General features: G+C 40.8%; 1 protein-coding gene across 3 annotated transcripts in view; it reads right to left on the bottom strand.

The window, feature by feature from the left end:
• snphb (syntaphilin b) overlaps positions 1–17,957 on the bottom strand; it is a 39,551-nt gene that overhangs the window by 10,178 nt on the left and 11,416 nt on the right. For 2 of the 3 annotated variants that reach the window (XM_047363943.1, XM_047363950.1), the window contains exon 2: positions 9,941–10,079. In XM_047363943.1, coding sequence (XP_047219899.1) covers positions 9,941–9,990 — 50 coding nt within the window. In that variant the 5' untranslated portion in view covers positions 9,991–10,079. Of the gene's footprint in view, positions 1–1,208; positions 1,365–9,940; positions 10,080–17,957 lie in introns of all 3 variants that reach the window. The other variant, XM_047363933.1, reaches the window with a different exon arrangement.

Here is a 17,957-nt window from a genome sequence, read left to right as displayed (position 1 = left end):
TTTGAAATTGCCTGAAATTTAAAGGAATCCCTACAGAAAAGCATGATGGTTGGGCTAGCCCCTCTGAACTGATTGAAGAAGAATTGCATCTGGACAAATTCCAATGTGCATGCTCAAAGTGTTAGGCACTGATGTAAACGAATCAAATGTGGTGCTAACTGGGGCACCTGCCTCATTTTAACACAAAAACATCGTTTCATTTTTGAGAGCGGATTGGTTAGCCTGTTGGAAAAGTTAATCATTATAGAGAAAGACAGGACGCACATCAAGGAAAGGCAGGAACTTTTCATTTCTGTACTCTGTTGCTACAAGCAGAAAGGTGAATGAAGTGGATTCCTTGCTATAGGATGGTAATGCTTTGTTGGTCACCCTATCACAAGAATATCAGAGGTTTTTGCACCTGCAATATCAGTATTCAAACATCTATATATTGGCTTTGATTGTGTTGAGTCATCATGTCCTGTGCAATTCAACAAAGGAAGAGGTCAGATATTGACTGCTTTGAAAATCAATATATGACATATAAGCCAAGACATTAAAAGAGGGTAAACCAGGCAGACAGGAGCAACTCAAAACAAATGATGAGCCTAGAAAGTGATAGAATACACAGTGAAACTGTGTTTAAGGTCTTTTTTATTTATCTACAGAGATGGTGTCTGTCAGTCATGTGTTAACCAGTGGAGGTGAATATCAGGTGTTAGTTAACATGAATAGGTGAAGTGCGAGATATCCTTTTCTGAGGAATATCAAGTTTAAACGGCTAAAATAATTTTGATAAATCAAATTCTAGAAGAAAAACAAAATAAAGCATCTTTCCCATCTGAAGTGATGCCAGTGTCTCAAATGTTTCTATAGACTAAGCAGTGAGTGGTGAACCAGTGATCACTCATGATCACAGTATGGTTTCATAGCACAACTGATTCCACTATAGCCACTAAACACAAATTCACAAAGGTCACCAAACCTCCAATATGAACTCTATGTTAACATTTACCAGCAGTCTGCTTAAGTGTAGGATAGAAGAATGTCTACCCAATCTATTTTTAAATCTGCAGTGCTAGAACAAAGGGTCAACGAGAGAAACATAATCGTAGCTGTTTAAAAAGTAGTTCTTGTTTTCCAGTTGTGGTTTTAGTGGCTACAGTGTCACAGATCCAGCTACAGCTACAGAGCATGCTCGCTGAGACTGTAATTCAATTGTGTCTCACGCAGGGGGCGCAGGCACCGGAACGGCCACCTGAGCAGTGGCCGCGGCTGCACTTGTCCCTGATCCCAATGCCGGCTTGGAAGCCGCTGGCACGGGTGAGGATGCCAGTATTTGCTGTAAGCGGTGTTTGGGCTGCAGCGCCTTCAGAGGGTTGAATCTGAGGAAGAGGAGAGATGAGAGAGGAAGACACCACAGCTTCAGACTGAGGCATCTGTTGCTACTTATTACCATGCCAGTGGAACTGGTATAAGTACTAAGGCAGACTCTTGTCAGAGATAATAGTGATGATCAAGCCTGTACACCTGGAGAAGAAAGCTGAATAAAACCATTTCATTCATTACTCAACAAATAACCTAAACTTTGCTAATGCAGTTCACCTGCCTTTAAGAAGGACACAGTGCTTCTCTGTGGTATAATATGCTAACTGGGTTAGCAGGACCAATACAAAAAGCCAGACAAAAAGTTACTGTGTTCTATATAACTGCTCTTCTAAACTAGGTTGGGGAATATACCAATGAACTAAGGAAGCCAGAGATATAGAGAGCTAACTGAGGGAGAGTGACTAATGAGCAGGGGGCACTGGGAGGTAACAGTAAACATCTAAGTAAACAGAAGCAAGTAAACAATGAGACTAACTAACATAAATTGGGGGAGCCAGATCTACAAAGAAAATATAAACTAACACCTCTAACACAGGAATCCAGAAAGTAGTCTGAACACAAGAAAAAATCATGAACCTAATCCAATATGAACAGTAACTTGAAGAACACAGACAGGGAAGTATGGAAAAGCCAACAAAGAACCAAACCCCAAAACCTTACACAGAGAGATCCTGACAAAACTACTCTATTAAACTGATATCTTTCTCTTCCATTACTGAAAAATTATGTGGGAGCAAAAATTATATAGCCGAAATGCCACAACAGTAGAAAGTGGTAATGCAGAAATTTGATGTAGTTAATCTACATTAAAATAAAAAAGATCTTTAGCATTGCTAAAGCAGTGTTAGGCTAATGATTCTCCCAACAATATTGTTGCCATCAGTCAATAAGTGAGCTCTCCAGCTTACATTTGAAATTTAGTGGAATTAGCATCAGGTCTAAGACAGTTGTGAATAAAATTGGATGTGCAAACTGTGCCTTTCTGGCATGATTTCAAAGGATTAAAAATACATTTACTAGAATTTTGTAGCTGATTTCCAACCAGTTTTTTTTGTAAAGCTTATAGATTTCTATTCATGTAAGTTTTGTCTGTCCATGATTAATTACTGTACCTTAAACAGAAAGTTTTGAGGATTATCAGGAAGGCATACCAACACAGAGGACAAGAGCTAGCATTAGCTATCTGTGCAAACTCATTCCTCAGACTTTTTAAAGTTGTACATGATGAGTCAGATGGTCCTTTAGAAATAAAAAATAACATTGTGCTGGTTTTTCTCTAGTTGGAGTGCATCTCTAATCCTAATATCCAGTCCACATGTACAGGTCCTTCTCAAAAAATTTGCATATTGTGATAAAGTTCATTATTTTCCATAATGTCATGATGAAAATTTAACATTCATATATTTTAGATTCATTGCACACTAACTGAAATATTTCAGGTCTTTTATTGTCTTAATACGGATGATTTTGGCATACAGCTCATGAAAACCCAAAATTCCTATCTCACAAAATTAGCATATTATTAAAAGGGTCTCTAAACGAGCTATGAACCTAATCATCTGAATCAACGAGTTAACTCTAAACACCTGCAAAAGATTCCTGAGGCCTTTAAAACTCCCAGCCTGGTTCATCACTCAAAACCCCAATCATGGGTAAGACTGCCGACCTGATTGCTGTCCAGAAGGCCACTATTGACACCCTCAAGCAAGAGGGTAAGACACAGAAAGAAATTTCTGAACAAATAGGCTGTTCCCAGAGTGCTGTATCAAGGCACCTCAGTGGGAAGTCTGTGGGAAGGAAAATGTGTTGCAGAAAACGCTGCACAACGAGAAGAGGTGACCGGACCCTGAGGAAGATTGTGGAGAAGGGCCGATTCCAGACCTTGGGGGACCTGCGGAACCAGTGGACTGAGTCTGGAGTAGAAACATCCAGAGCCACCGTGCACAGGCGTGTGCAGGAAATGGGCTACAGGTGCCGCATTCCCCAGACATGGGCTACAGAGAAGCAGCACTGGACTGTTGCTCAGTGGTCCAAAGTACTATTTTCGGATGAAAGCAAATTCTGCATGTCATTCGGAAATCAAGGTGCCAGAGTCTGGAGGAAGACTGGAGGGAAGGAAATGCCAAAATGCCAGAAGTCCAGTATCAAGTACCAACAGTCAGTGATGGTCTGGGGTGCCGTGTCAGCTGCTGGTGTTGGTCCACTGTGTTTTATCAAGGGCAGGGTCAATGCAGCTAGCTATCAGGAGATTTTGGAGCACTTCATGCTTCCATCTGCTGAAAAGCTTTATGGAGATGAAGATTTCATTTTTCAGCACGACCTGGCACCTGCTCACAGTGCCAAAACCACTGGTAAATGGTTTACTGACCATGGTATCACTGTGCTCAATTGGCCTGCCAACTCTCCTGACCGGAACCCCATAGAGAATCTGTGGGATATTGTGAAGAGAACGTTGAGAGACTCAAGACCCAACACTCTGGATGAGCTAAAGGCCGCTATCGAAGCATCCTGGGCCTCCATAAGACCTCAGCAGTGCCACAGGCTGATTGCCTCCATGCCACGCCGCATTGAAGCAGTAATTTCTGCAAAAGGATTCCCGACCAAGTATTGAGTGCATAACTGTACATGATTATTTGAAGGTTGACGTTTTTTGTATTAAAAACACTTTGTTTTTATTGTTCGGATGAAATATGCTAATTTTGTGAGATAGGAATTTTGGGTTTTCATGAGCTGTATGCCACAATCATCCGTATTAAGACAATAAAAGACCTGAAATATTTCAGTTAGTGTGCAATGAATCTAAAATATATGAATGTTAAATTTTCATCATTACATTATAGAAAATAATGAACTTTATCACAATATGCTAATTTTTTGAGAAGGACCTGTATACATCACAAACTGAGTACCACAAAATATTCACTTCAATTTTTTTTAAATACCAAGTTTTCTAAGCAAAAGCTTAGTTTGTTTGCCAACAGGACACAAATCTCAGTTTTAGAATATATTATGTCATTGCGAACATGTCATTAGGTTAAATAGGTTAAATGCACCTGAAAAACAGACTCAGGATGTCTGGTAGTTGCAGGAGAGAACACATCAATATAACCACTATGTTAGGTTCCAGTTTCCTTGCCTTTACTAGTCTGTGTGGAAGATAGATTACTCAGGTCCGATCTTTAGTAAATATCTCTGCTCTTCCTGGATCCCTAGGATTTGGCTAATACATCCCTCAGGACGTGCAGATTAAATTCAATTCAAAAATACTTTATTAATCCTGAAGGGAAATTAAATGTTGTTGTAGCTCATATTATGAAGGTTTCTTCAAAGAGCCGTTGTAGATGCTGTGGCTGTGGGCAGGAAGGATCTCCTGTAGCGCTCCGTCTTACAGCAGATCTGAAGAAGCCTCTGACTGAAGACACTCTGTTGTTGTAGGACAGTCTCTTGAAGATGATGCTCAGGGTTCTCCATAATGTTCTTCGTTTTATGAAGAATCCGTCTTTCCACAATGATCTCCAGAGTTTCCAGAGGAGTCCCCAGAACAGAGCCAGCCTTTTTTATCAGCTTGTTGAGCTTTTTTAAGTCCCTGGCTCTGATGCTGCTTCCCCAGCAGATGATGGCAGAAGAGATCACATTCTCCACAACAGACTTATAGAAGATATGCAGCATCTTGCTGCAAACACCAAAGGACCTAAGCTTCCTCAAGAAGTACAGTCTGCTCTGTCCCTTCTTGAGGACAGATGGGGGGCAGAGGGGGCTGGATCACCTGCCCTTTTCGCTCCTTGCCCCAAAGTGCCTGTTTGTGTAATGATTATTAAATATTTTCCCAAAAGCCATCCTCTGACACTTAATAAAAAAATTTATGAGTAATGCTATTTGTTTCATAACTTTGTAAGAGAAATGATATGAGGGGCAATTATTGCATGAGGGGTCAATTGCCTCGCACAATAATTGCTCATTGCTCACTGTTTGTTTTCATCATGCATCATGACGGCAAGGTGTGCGGCATGCGACCTGGCTGCAGGATTTAATCCATGGCGGCGTAGTGTGTTACTTATGGTCTTCTTTGAGACTGTGGTGCAGGTCCAGGTTCAGGTCATTGACTAGGTAGTTCTGGGCTGATCCCTCACCTTCCTCACGATCATTGATGCCTCACGAGGTGAGTTCTTGCATGGAGCCCCAGACTGAGGGAGATTGACTGTCATCTTGAACTTCTTCCATTTTCTTATAATTGCTCCAACAGTTGTTGCCTTCTCACCAAGCTGCTTGGCTATTTTCCTGTAGCCCATCCTAGCATGTGCAGGTCAACTGTTTTATCCCTGATGTCCTTAGACAGCTCTCTGGTCTTGGCCATTGTGGAGAGGTTGGAGTTTGTTTGTTTGATTGAGTGTGTGGACAGGAGTCTTTTATATAGATAACAAGTTCAAACAGGTGCAGTTAATACAGATAATGAGTGGAGAACAGGAGGGCTTCTTAAAGAAGAACTAACAGGCCTGTGAGAGCCGGGATTCTTACTGGTTGATATGTCATCAAATACTTATGTCATGCAATAAAATGCTAATTAATTACTTCACACAAAAAAATCACTCAATGTAATTTTTTTGGATTTTTGTTTTAGATCCTGTCACTCACAGTTGAAGAGTACCAATGATTAAAATTAAAAACTTCAAAATGCTTTGCAAGTGGGAAAACCTGCAAAATCGGTACTATATCAAATACTTGTTCCCCCCACTGTACATAAAGAAATATTTATTTTTTTGCATGAACCTACTGTGGCTCTATTTCGCACCTTTTAAATAAAAAGGATCCTACTTAATACAGATGACTTAGCTTTAGTATAGCTTTAGCTTTACTATATAAAGGGTAAAATTGCTTGTTCTTCAAAAAATGCACATTTTCAAAAACAGATAATTTCAACAGCTCTTTTGAACGGCTCTTTAAACTGAATGGATCTTGAAGATTCGGTTCCCTGCAAACAGCCATAATTCTCATCACTACAGCTGACCCAAAAATTGTCTGACCTCAGCTGCATTAATGTAGGCAAGTTCCATTTGGTATGCACATAGAAGCCTTCAACTCAACTCAACTCAACTCAACTCAACTCAACTCAACTCAACTCAACTCAACTCAACTCAACTCCACACCTTACACATTCTCGTTCTGATTAAACTACACACATATGCTACATGAACTTACTAACTTACTAATAAAAAAATAGGTAAGCACAAGCAGTAAAATACTGTGATAAACTGATAAAGTACAAAAGTGCAAAACATCACTACACTTGCAGTATTACAGCAGCTGTAGTTGGATCTAAAGCTGAAGGAAATATGCAGATCTGTATTTCTCAAGCTTCTTAGAATCAGCTTGAAGCATTTAGTTATTGACTGAACTTCCTGGCATAACCATTAGCAAAGGTTGAAAGCTCTATGTAGCCTCAAAATTGAGTGTTTTGTCTCTCTCTTAAATATGTCATATTGTGCTTTTTCACCATTTAGGTTAGCATAACTTACGACCATTAAGACTCAAACATTGTAATGTTAATCATTACCATACATTACTACTTATAGGAAGACATGCTTTTATTTGTAAGGTTTGCAGCAAATACACAAGGGGACATATGACACAGACTGACTGAGGTATTTTCTTTGAGTGCTTTACTTAAACAGAGGCAACTTACTCTGAAAGGTTATAAAAGAAATATATACAGGTCCTTCTCAAAATATTAGCATATTGTGATAAAGTTCATTATTTTCTATAATGTAATGATGAAAATTTAACATTTATATATTTTAGATTCATTGCACACTAACTGAAATATTTCAGGTCTTTTATTGTCTTAATACGGATGATTTTGGCATACAGCTCATGAAAACCCAAAATTCCTATCTCACAAAATTAGCATATTTCATCCGACCAATAAAAGAAAAGTGTTTTTAATACAAAAAACGTCAACCTTCAAATAATCATGTACAGTTATGCACTCAATACTTGGTCGGGAATCCTTTGGCAGAAATTACTGCTTCAATGCGGCGTGGCATGGAGGCAATCAGCCTGTGGCACTGCTGAGGTCTTATGGAGGCCCAGGATGCTTCGATAGCGGCCTTTAGCTCATCCAGAGTGTTGGGTCTTGAGTCTCTCAATGTTCTCTTCACAATATCCCACAGATTCTCTATGGGGTTCAGGTCAGGAGAGTTGGCAGGCCAATTGAGCACAATGATACCATGGTCAGTAAACCATTTACCAGTGGTTTTGGCACTGTGAGCCGGTGCCAGGTCGTGCTGAAAAATGAAATCTTCATCTCCATAAAGCTTTTCAGCAGATGGAAGCATGAAGTGCTCCAAAATCTCCTGATAGCTAGCTGCATTGACCCTGCCCTTGATAAAACACAGTGGACCAACACCAGCAGCTGACACGGCACCCCAGACCATCACTGACTGTGGGTACTTGACACTGGACTTCTGGCATTTTGGCATTTCCTTCTCCCCAGTCTTCCTCCAGACTCTGGCACCTTGATTTCCGAATGACATACAGAATTTGCTTTCATCCGAAAAAAGTACTTTGGACCACTGAGCAACAGTCCAGTGCTGCTTCTCTGTAGCCCAGGTCTGGGGAATGCGGCACCTGTAGCCCATTTCCTGCACACGCCTGTGCACGGTGGCTCTGGATGTTTCTACTCCAGACTCAGTCCACTGCTTCCACAGGTCCCCCAAGGTCTGGAATCGGCCCTTCTCCACAATCTTCCTCAGGGTCCGGTCACCTCTTCTCGTTGTGCAGCGTTTTCTGCCACACTTTTTCCTTCCCACAGACTTCCCACTGAGGTGCCTTGATACAGCACTCTGGGAACAGCCTATTCGTACAGAAATTTCTTTCTGTGTCTTACCCTCTTGCTTGAGGGTGTCAATAGTGGCCTTCTGGACAGCAATCAGGTCGGCAGTCTTACCCATGATTGGGGTTTTGAGTGATGAACCAGGCTGGGAGTTTTAAAGGCCCCAGGAATCTTTTGCAGGCGTTTAGAGTTAACTCGTTGATTCAGATGATTAGGTTCATAGCTCGTTTAGAGACCCTTTTAATGATATGCTAATTTTGTGAGATAGGAATTTTGGGTTTTCATGAGCTGTATGCCAAAATCATCCGTATTAAGACAATAAAAGACCTGAAATATTTCAGTTAGTGTGCAATGAATCTAAAATATATGAATGTTAAATTTTCATCATGACATTATGGAAAATAATGAACTTTATCACAATATGCTAATATTTTGAGAAGGACCAGTATATCAGTGTCAATGAAATTCGCAGGTGCCTATACAAATATCTTCACATGAAAGGGTTCAAGAAAGGTCAGGTGACTTTACTGCAAGCACTAGATAATCAAATCAAATGGATATATAAGCTTACATAATGGCTCATTCATTTATCCCTCTGAGGTGGTAATTTTCACACAGAACATGGCCAGACAGCCAGTTCTGCAATAAGTAGACCAACAGGGTTTTTACCTGACCCTCAAGATCTGGCAGATCACCATTAGGTTGGACTTAACATACTGTGTAAGCTGATCTCATAGATGTTCCAGCCACAGGAGGACTTCAGTGAGGTTCAGCGAGTCTGCAAACACGTGCCGGATTGAGACAGGTGTTTTTTTAGGGACTTTCTCAGGATGATTTTTCAGAAGCCTCTCTCTAGAGGCATTGACATCTAAATGTAGGATTTCATCGATGTAGTGATGTGCCATCACAGTAATTGCTGAACATGATTTTTTGCTACTCATTATCAGTCTTAGTTTTCAGCTATGACAGCCATCTCTGATCTGGTATTCATATCAGGAAGAGCATAGGACGGTGAACCTGCACACTGATTGATTCCAGAGACATGAACATGATGAATCAAGGGCTTGTACCAAAAATGCTGTTATAGTGTTATGCACTAAATATCTTTCATATTTTGGATAACTCTGTGTTTGTCTTGATCACAATTTTTATCACACATTTGTTGACATATTCACTAATTTCGTAAATAAGTCTAGATACTGGTAACTGATATCGGTAACTGATGATGGTACCTTGATGTTGGTAACTGGTCCACTGCCACTGCCTACTCTGCAAAAATGACATAATCTGAAATTTCTCGGAAGAGGGTTGCACAAAGAGACATTGATCATGCAAGCTTGACGTCTATCCAAAGTCCTCCAGTGTGATGCATCCAACATACATTTTATGCAAAGGGGGCATCCACATGTCGTGCAATTCTAGCTATAGTAGCATAACAAATCAACCTTTGCAACAATAAGCATCAACAAGCCCACACTGTAGTCTGGGATTTTCATTTGTCCAGCCTTGAAGTGAAGGTTAATTAAAAGCCAACGGCTGGTTCTGACTATTGCAGACGTTGCAGGCTACCTAATTTGCCCAGCTGCCAGATCAGTTTTACCTGTATCATCTGTCAGTAGACACAACGAAAGTGTTTTAGTGAGAAATATGAACATTAACCCTCAACATGGAGGTATGTCTGCCTTGAACTGAACAATACATTTAACTTATAAAAGAACACTGAAAGTCCTGTTTGCAACTTACCGGCGAGAGCCCGACGTAGATCTCCTACTGGCTGGAACAGGGGCAGACATGGAGCCAGACAACCTCTTGCTTGACCTGAAGGTTTGCCTGTCCTTATTCTCAGCCTCCTTTTTTCAGTTCAACTCCAGGAACCCGAAGGCTGAAGGAAAAACAGATAAACACTGAGTGACAGCAAACGGCAAAGAACAACAAAGGTAAAGGTCAACAATCACTATAGTGACAGCTCCTGTGTTTGGTTCTTGGAACTTCAACATGCAGGGTGCTCTTGACTCAGGCTGACACTTTGCTGGGTCATCACAGACTGAACATCAAAGCCAATCAACCAATCATCTCCAAGCCTTATGAGCAAACCCATTTAAAATTAGGAGCTGACATTTGCATCTGTAGATTAGGGCCGATGTGCCTGTTTAATTCAAGCACAGGTGTGACTTTGTGAAAAAAAAAAAACAGCTTAAGGTTATAGTTATGCTTGACAGCACTTTAAAATCCTTCAGGTTAAAATGCAGGATGGTGTAAGTATGTCATATATTTTTGCCACAGTTGTGCCAGAAATATCCTGCCAGCATCTATTATGAGAGTAAGTGGGCTAAGAGAGGAAGGGGAAAGCACATGGAAGCAGATTATTCTCATCAATAATGCATCACAACTTGGTTGGCCCTTGAGAGCCAGGCTTGTGTATGTGAGTAACTGCAAAATATTTCCTGCTATGTTGTCCACCAACCATGATTCACTCAGTAAATTCTTACCCATATCCTTTTCATCACTTGCCTAACATATATTTAATTCAAATCCAGTAAATACCATGCATTTACCAACAATTAGGCTTTACACTTGTACTAGGTCTATTTTAAATCTTTCAGCATTGGTTTACGTTTCACTTTTACATCAGCTTGAAACTGAATAACCAGAGGCCAGTTGAAAATTGAGAGTAATACAGAATTAATTTCTATACAGTAGGTGGAAACATTGGGAAAGTGACCAAAGTGTACATTCAGCCACTGCCACAATGTAAGTAAATAACTGTTAAAAAATCTCCTTCCAACAAGTGGGACAAATGTCACACATGAAACATGTTGCATCACAGACTCTGGGTGTTGATGTTTCAGTATATATTTTGAAAGTATAGAGAATGACAAATGAATTACTTTTTTGTTTCCTCATGCAGACGTATTCTTGTCTTTCCAAGGACCAGTGACTGATAAATGTTCGACTATTCACATCCCCTACTGTAGGCTTAACAACAAACACTGAATGGGAATCAGTTAACAATGCTTTGGTGTGCATGGATGCCTGGCTACAAAGGGTTAATATCGAAAATACTGACATTGCAGAAATGGCGAAAAGGTTAGATAAACATGATATTGGAAACAAAACCTAGGTAAGAACAAGAACAATATAATATCAGCATATTTTTAGGTAGTTTTGTATAAGCAGATATATGATCAAACCATAGTAAATAAACAGACAACAGTTTGCAAATACATTATGACAATAATATTCAAATCCAGTGATCCATTTTTGTTCACACTAGAAAGATTAGCCGTTCAGCCACCTTTATGCAGACAACACAATACTTTATTCAGGATGGCTTTTGAAGAATTTCTGCCTGGTTTTCGGCAGCTGCAGACATTACATTTGTTAGAGTAGATTCTTAACTTGAATAAAAACAAATTACATATACATTTCTTTTTAGCAAAGTCTTCTTCTAGATAATGTTGGTATGCACCATTTATGCTAGATCTGATTAACATGAAATAAAGTTTACCTGTTCTTGTTGGATTTTCCTGACATTTCCTCTTTTGGATTGTTTCTTATAATGAGATCAGAAGGATCTCATTATAAGAAAGGTTGATCAGGAGAATGGAACGCTCCACAGTATGATATTTTTAACTGGTGTTGAGAAAAATATATCCAGATTCTCCCATCATTGTTCTTGAGGATTTTAACAGTGCAAACCTCTCAAATTAATTTGGAAAATATGGACAGCATTTCAAGTGTCTCACCATATACAAAAACACAATTGATCACTACTTCACAGTCTTAATGGATGCCTACTGAACTATCCCTCTGTGCATCTTTAGGACTCTGACCACTATGTGCATCACCTCATTCCAACTTTCAGACAAAAACTGAAAACCCCTAAGCCTGTGGTTAGGTCTGTTACAAAGTGAACTGATGAGTTAAAGAAGATGTTACAGGCCTGCTTTACTGCACAGATTGGGGTGTTTTTTGAAGCTGATTAGATCCTCAGATTTAAACAAACTAACTTTACACTGTTACGTCATACATGAGTTTTTGTAAGACGTGTGCTATGGTTCACTCCAAAACCTACAGCAGAGGAGATCAGGCCCAGTATAAGCAGGCAAAAAATAAATTGGCTAAGAAGATCAGGGGATCTAAGACAAGTAACAGTAATAAGCTAATAAGCAGCTTCTCAGCTACAATCAGAATCAGAATGAATTTTATTGGCTAAGTTTGTGTGCAAACAAGGAATTTGACTTTGGTTTCTATTGCTCACATTGTTTATCAACCCCAATATGTAAATTAATAATAAAGACAAGGTATATAAGAAGCAGGAAGGTCAGTTGGGATGCAGCAATATGATTATTTGTTACCAGCAGAGTAGCTGACTACTCTGGCTGTGAGCTGTTAATTGTACTCGTACTCGTCGTTTTCCGCTTTGTCCGGGACCGGGTCGCGGGGGCAGCAGACTCAGTAGAGACGCCCAGACGTCCCTCTCCCCAGACACCTCCTCCAGCTCCTCCGGGGGGAGCCCAAGGCGTTCCCAGGCCAGCCGAGAGACATAGTCCCTCCAGCGTGTCCTGGGCCGTCTCCTGGGCCTCCTCCCGGTGGGACGTGCCTGGAACACCTCCCGATGAAGGCGTCCAGGAGGCATCCGGTATAGATGCCCGAGCCACCTCAACTGGCTCCTCTCGATGTGGAGGAGCAGCGGCTCTACTCCGAGCCCCTCCCGGATGTCCGAGCTCCTCACCCTATCTCTAAGGGAGTGCCCGCCAGCCTACAGAGGAAGCTCATTTCAGCCACTTGTATCCGGGATCTCGTTCTTTCGGTCATGACCCAAAGTTCATGGCCATAGGTGAGGGTAGGAACGTAGACCAACCGGTAAATCGAGAGTTTCGCTTTTCGGCTCAGCTCTCTCTTCACCACAACGGACTGGCACAGCGCCCCCATTACTGTGGCAGCCGCACCGATCCGTCTGTCGATCTCCCGCTCCATTCTTCCCTCACTCGTGAACAAGACCCCGAGATACTTAAACTCCTCCACTTGAGGCAGGAACTCCCCTCCAACCTGAAGAGGACAAGCCACCCTTTTCCGGTCGAGAACCATGGCCTTGGACTTGGAGGAGCTGATTTTCATCCCTGCTGCTTCACACTCGGCTGCAAACCGCTGTTAATTGTGTTCATAGAAAACCTGGGGGAAGAAAACTATCTCTGTAGTACCTGGTTTTAGCAAAGACCGCTCTGTAGTGCTGACCTAAAGGTTAAAGACTACACAACCTGCCACCAGGATGTGTGCAGTCAACAGAGAGGTTAACTGCCATTTTCTCACCCTAGACCTGTGAAAGTCATGGATGGAAGGAAGGTCAGCCCCGATGATCCGCTCTGCAGATCTAATTGTTTGTTGCAGTTTGGAACTGTCCACTTTGTAGATGAGCCACACAGAGATGAGGAGCACAAAACAGACTAAATGATGGCAGTGTAGAAGATGACCAGCAGCTCCTGTGGGAGGATATACTTCATCCACAGACTGCAATGGCCACAGGATCTCACTAAAGGTTGAGAGCCAACCTCTGATTAAGAGTAAGTCAAAGGTAATTTTTTTTGCGTGACTGAGAATGAGGATTGAACACCACAGAGCGCAGACACGACGAGAAACATGTCTGATTACTGGAGGTGGAGCAGTGTTGGCGCCAAGGTTATTATCGTTAATGAAAACTAACGGAATAATGAAAACTACAAGTAAAAAAACATTTTTGTTAACTGAAATAAAAATAAAAACGAGAATTTGCAAAAAAACGAAAACTAATTGAAACTGTAATGAGTGTTCACAAAACTAACTAAAAATAACTGAATTTATAGAGATAATGTGCTTGTTTGTGTGTCTCATGCATTATGAAGTCTAGTTTCTGGTTATTTTTTTTCTCACTGTGCCACATTATGCCAGCAGATGGCGACCGTCCACACCTAGCATCATGTCAGCAAAACTTGGTATAAAGCGCCCGAGTCCAAATTGGGATTAATTTGAATATGACTGTGTTTTAGTTAAAAGAAAGTGTTTGTAGTGTAAGGTGACCGGACGTCCCCGATTTAGACGGCCTGTCCCTGACTAAAGCTGTCCCCAGAAATGTCCCCGATTTTAGCGTTTTGTTAATGAGAAAAATAAATGTTGAGTGTAGACAGTTATCACAGTAGCCGGGGTTAGAAAGTCCGAGTGAGCATGTTTGATCGCAGCAACAGCTGTTACGGTAGCTGGTCGTGGTGCTGTTAACGTTACAGAAAGAATACAAGAAGACCTGAGTGCGCCGCCTTGGACTGAGCTGATCCTGGCCTTGATGAAGGTTTGGTTCGTGGTAGGAAACGTCGCTAGTGTTGTCAACTTTCATAAAAATGGTAAAAATAACAAATGGCTTGAATGTGTTTTTATTTTACTAAAGATAATGACGCAAATGCAAATAAACCGAGTTTTTATGAACAAACAGAACAGCAAATAGGAAGACAAGAGCACAAGTAGTAGCTGCAGCTGAGTGAGTGTGTGTGTGTGTGAGAGAGAGAGAGAGAGAGAGAGATAAAAACAAATGGTTAAAACAACTCCCTGATTTGGGAAAGTGGAGATGTTTTAGAATTGATTAGTGACCTTTAGTTTATATTTCCTGAGTTAGTTATGAGTTGTTTTGCTAATTTATTATGGTGATGTGTGAACTCAGGTTTTCCTCTCAGTTTGGACATCTGAAAGTTAGGAAGTAAGGAAACCCAGCAGATTGCATCGAGTCATTGACTTGTAGCAGTCACTCCTCCCGGATGAGCATGTAGACACAGTGGACAGTCACTGGCATTGACTTTGCAGCAATCCCTCATACTGAGCATGCATATAGCAACAGTGGAGAGGAAGAAACCTCCAGCAGAACCAGGCTCAGTGTGAGTGGCCATCTGCCTCGACCGACTGGGGGTTAGAGAGAACAGAGCAGAAACAGAAAAAGAAAACAGAAGCACTGATCCAGGAGTACTTTCTATGGAAAGGAAAAGTAAATATTAGTGGATGTAGCTCCTCATCTAGGAAGAAAAAACAGATAAACTCAGACAATTTTCAAGTTTAGAGTATGAAAAAGAGCACATACAGTTAATCACAGTAAAAGCTCTCTCAGTAGCTATGTCTAGGAGAAAGATAAGGTTAAACACTGAAAGACAGGGCCAAGTGTATCATCGGTAGAAGGTGAGCATTAAGTTGTTGGCAACAGAAGCTTGGATGATGCCTCCCTCCAGCAAGGTGTCACAGGTAGATACACAATCAGGGCAGGTATAGCTTCTAGGAAGAGAAAAGAAAGATAACATAAAGTTAAAAGCTGAAATAACAGCAAATGCAAAATTAGAGAGTAGTATGAGAATGTAGCAGAGAGAGTGAAAGTGGTCATTATGTCCTCCAGCAGCCTAAGCCTATAGCAGCATAACAGGCTCCTTTGTTTTATTACTCTCAGGAAATTCTAATAACAGTGTGGATAGACTTTCCTGATAGACACTTGATTTTTATAGTCTAATTATGAATAAATATTTTTAAATAAATGAAACTGTAACTGTACCAATGTTTTCATTATATCGTGATGACATTTAATTATTTTAATCTCTGAGCTGGAAATGTCCCCAGATTTCATTTCAGAAAAAAGACTAAAACTACAGGTCCTTCTCAAAATATTAGCATATTGTGATAAAGTTCATTATATTCCATAATATCATGATGAAAATTTAACATTAATATATTTTAGATTCATTGCACACTAACTGAAATATTTCAAGTCTTTTATTGTCTTAATACAGATGATTTTGGCATACAGCTCATGAAAACCCAAAATTCCTATCTCACAAAATTAGCATATCATTAAAAGGGTCTCTAAACGAGCTATGAACCTAATCATCTGAATCAACGAGTTAACTCTAAACACCTGCAAAAGATTCCTGAGGCCTTTAAAATTCCCAGCCTGGTTCATCACTCAAAACCCCAATCATGGGTAAGACTGCCGACCTGACTGCTGTCAGAAGGCCACTATTGACACCCTCAAGCAAGAGGGTAAGACACAGAAAGAAATTTCTGAACGAATAGGCTGTTCCCAGAGTGCTGTATCAAGGCACCTCAGTGGGAAGTCTGTGGGAAGGAATACGTGTTACAGAAAACGCTGCACAACGAGAAGAGGTGACCGGACCCTGAGGAAGATTGTGGAGAAGGGCCAATTCCAGACCTTGGGGGACCTGCGGAAGCAGTGGACTGAGTCTGGAGTAGAAACATCCAGAGCCACCGTGCACAGGCGTGTGCAGGAAATGGGCTACAGGTGCCGCATTCCCCAGGTCAAGCCACTTTTGAACCAGAAACAGCGGCAGAAGCGCCTGATCTGGGCTACAGAGAAGCAGCACTGGACTGTTGCTCAGTGGTCCAAAGTACTTTTTTCGGATGAAAGCAAATTCTGCATGTCATTCGGAAATCAAGGTGCCAGAGTCTGGAGGAAGACTGGGGAGAAGGAAATGCCAAAATGCCAGAAGTCCAGTGTCAAGTACCCACAGTCAGTGATGGTCTGGGGTGCCGTGTCAGCTGCTGGTGTTGGTCCACTGTGTTTTATCAAGGGCAGGGTCAATGCAGCTAGCTATCAGGAGATTTTGGAGCACTTCATGCTTCCATCTGCTGAAAAGCTTTATGGAGATGAAGATTTCATTTTTCACCACAACCTGGAACCTGCTCACAGTGCCAAAACCACTGGTAAATGGTTTACTGACCATGGTATCACTGTGCTCAATTGGCCTGCCAACTCTCCTGACCTGAACCACATAGAGAATCTGTGGGATATTGTGAAGAGAACGTTGAGAGACTCAAGACCCAACACTCTGGATGAGCTAAAGGCCGCTATTGAAGCATCCTGGGCCTCCATAAGACCTCAGCAGTGCCACAGGCTGATTGCCTCCATGCCACGTCGCATTGAAGCAGTCATTTCTGCAAAAGGATTCCCGACCAAGTATTGAGTGCATAACTGTACATGATTATTTGAAGGTTGACATTTTTTGTATTAAAAACAATTTTCTTTTATTGGTCGGATGAAATATGCTAATTTTGTGAGATAGGAATTTTGGGTTTTCATGAGCTGTATGCCACAATCATCCGTATTAAGACAATAAAAGACCTGAAATATTTCAGTTAGTGTGCAATGAATCTAAAATATATGAATGTTAAATTTTCATTATTACATTATGGAAAATAATGAACTTTATCACAATATGCTAATATTTTGAGAAGGACCTGTATAACTGAAACTAATAAAAACTAAACTGAAACTAAGCATTTTCAAAACATAACTAACGTAAAGCAATTAACCTAAACTAGCAAACAAATGCTAAAAACTAATTAAAACTAAAATAGAACTGAAAATGTGAAGTCAAAACTAAATAAAAATAAAAACTAATGAAAATTGCAAAACTATTAAAACCTTGGTTGGTGCTGAATGGATTATTGAGCAGTTCGTCATCTGAATCAGAGGTATCGAGCTGAATTGCAAGATTGCCATCCATGGTTAGTAGGAGTGGAGACTAGTTAAGACTCAGAGAAACACAGTCTGTCTGTTGAAAGAATGTGACACACTGTGAAGGATGGGTGAAATGGGTATAAGACTGGGTAGAGGTGTGCTTGAGGCGTGGCCCTTCTCCCAAACCTAAATTAACGTATTAAGTTCATATTTTACAACAATCTGCTGTTCTCCCCATGTGTCTGGCGCAGGTTATGAGGCAGAAGCTTTTTCTTCCAA

The sequence above is a fragment of the Girardinichthys multiradiatus genome, chromosome 1 (genome assembly GCF_021462225.1).
Source record: "Girardinichthys multiradiatus isolate DD_20200921_A chromosome 1, DD_fGirMul_XY1, whole genome shotgun sequence".
NCBI classification, from domain to species: Eukaryota; Metazoa; Chordata; class Actinopteri; order Cyprinodontiformes; family Goodeidae; genus Girardinichthys; species Girardinichthys multiradiatus.
Note: the sequence above shows the minus strand (reverse complement) of the source record. Positions and strands in the feature narration are given on the sequence as shown.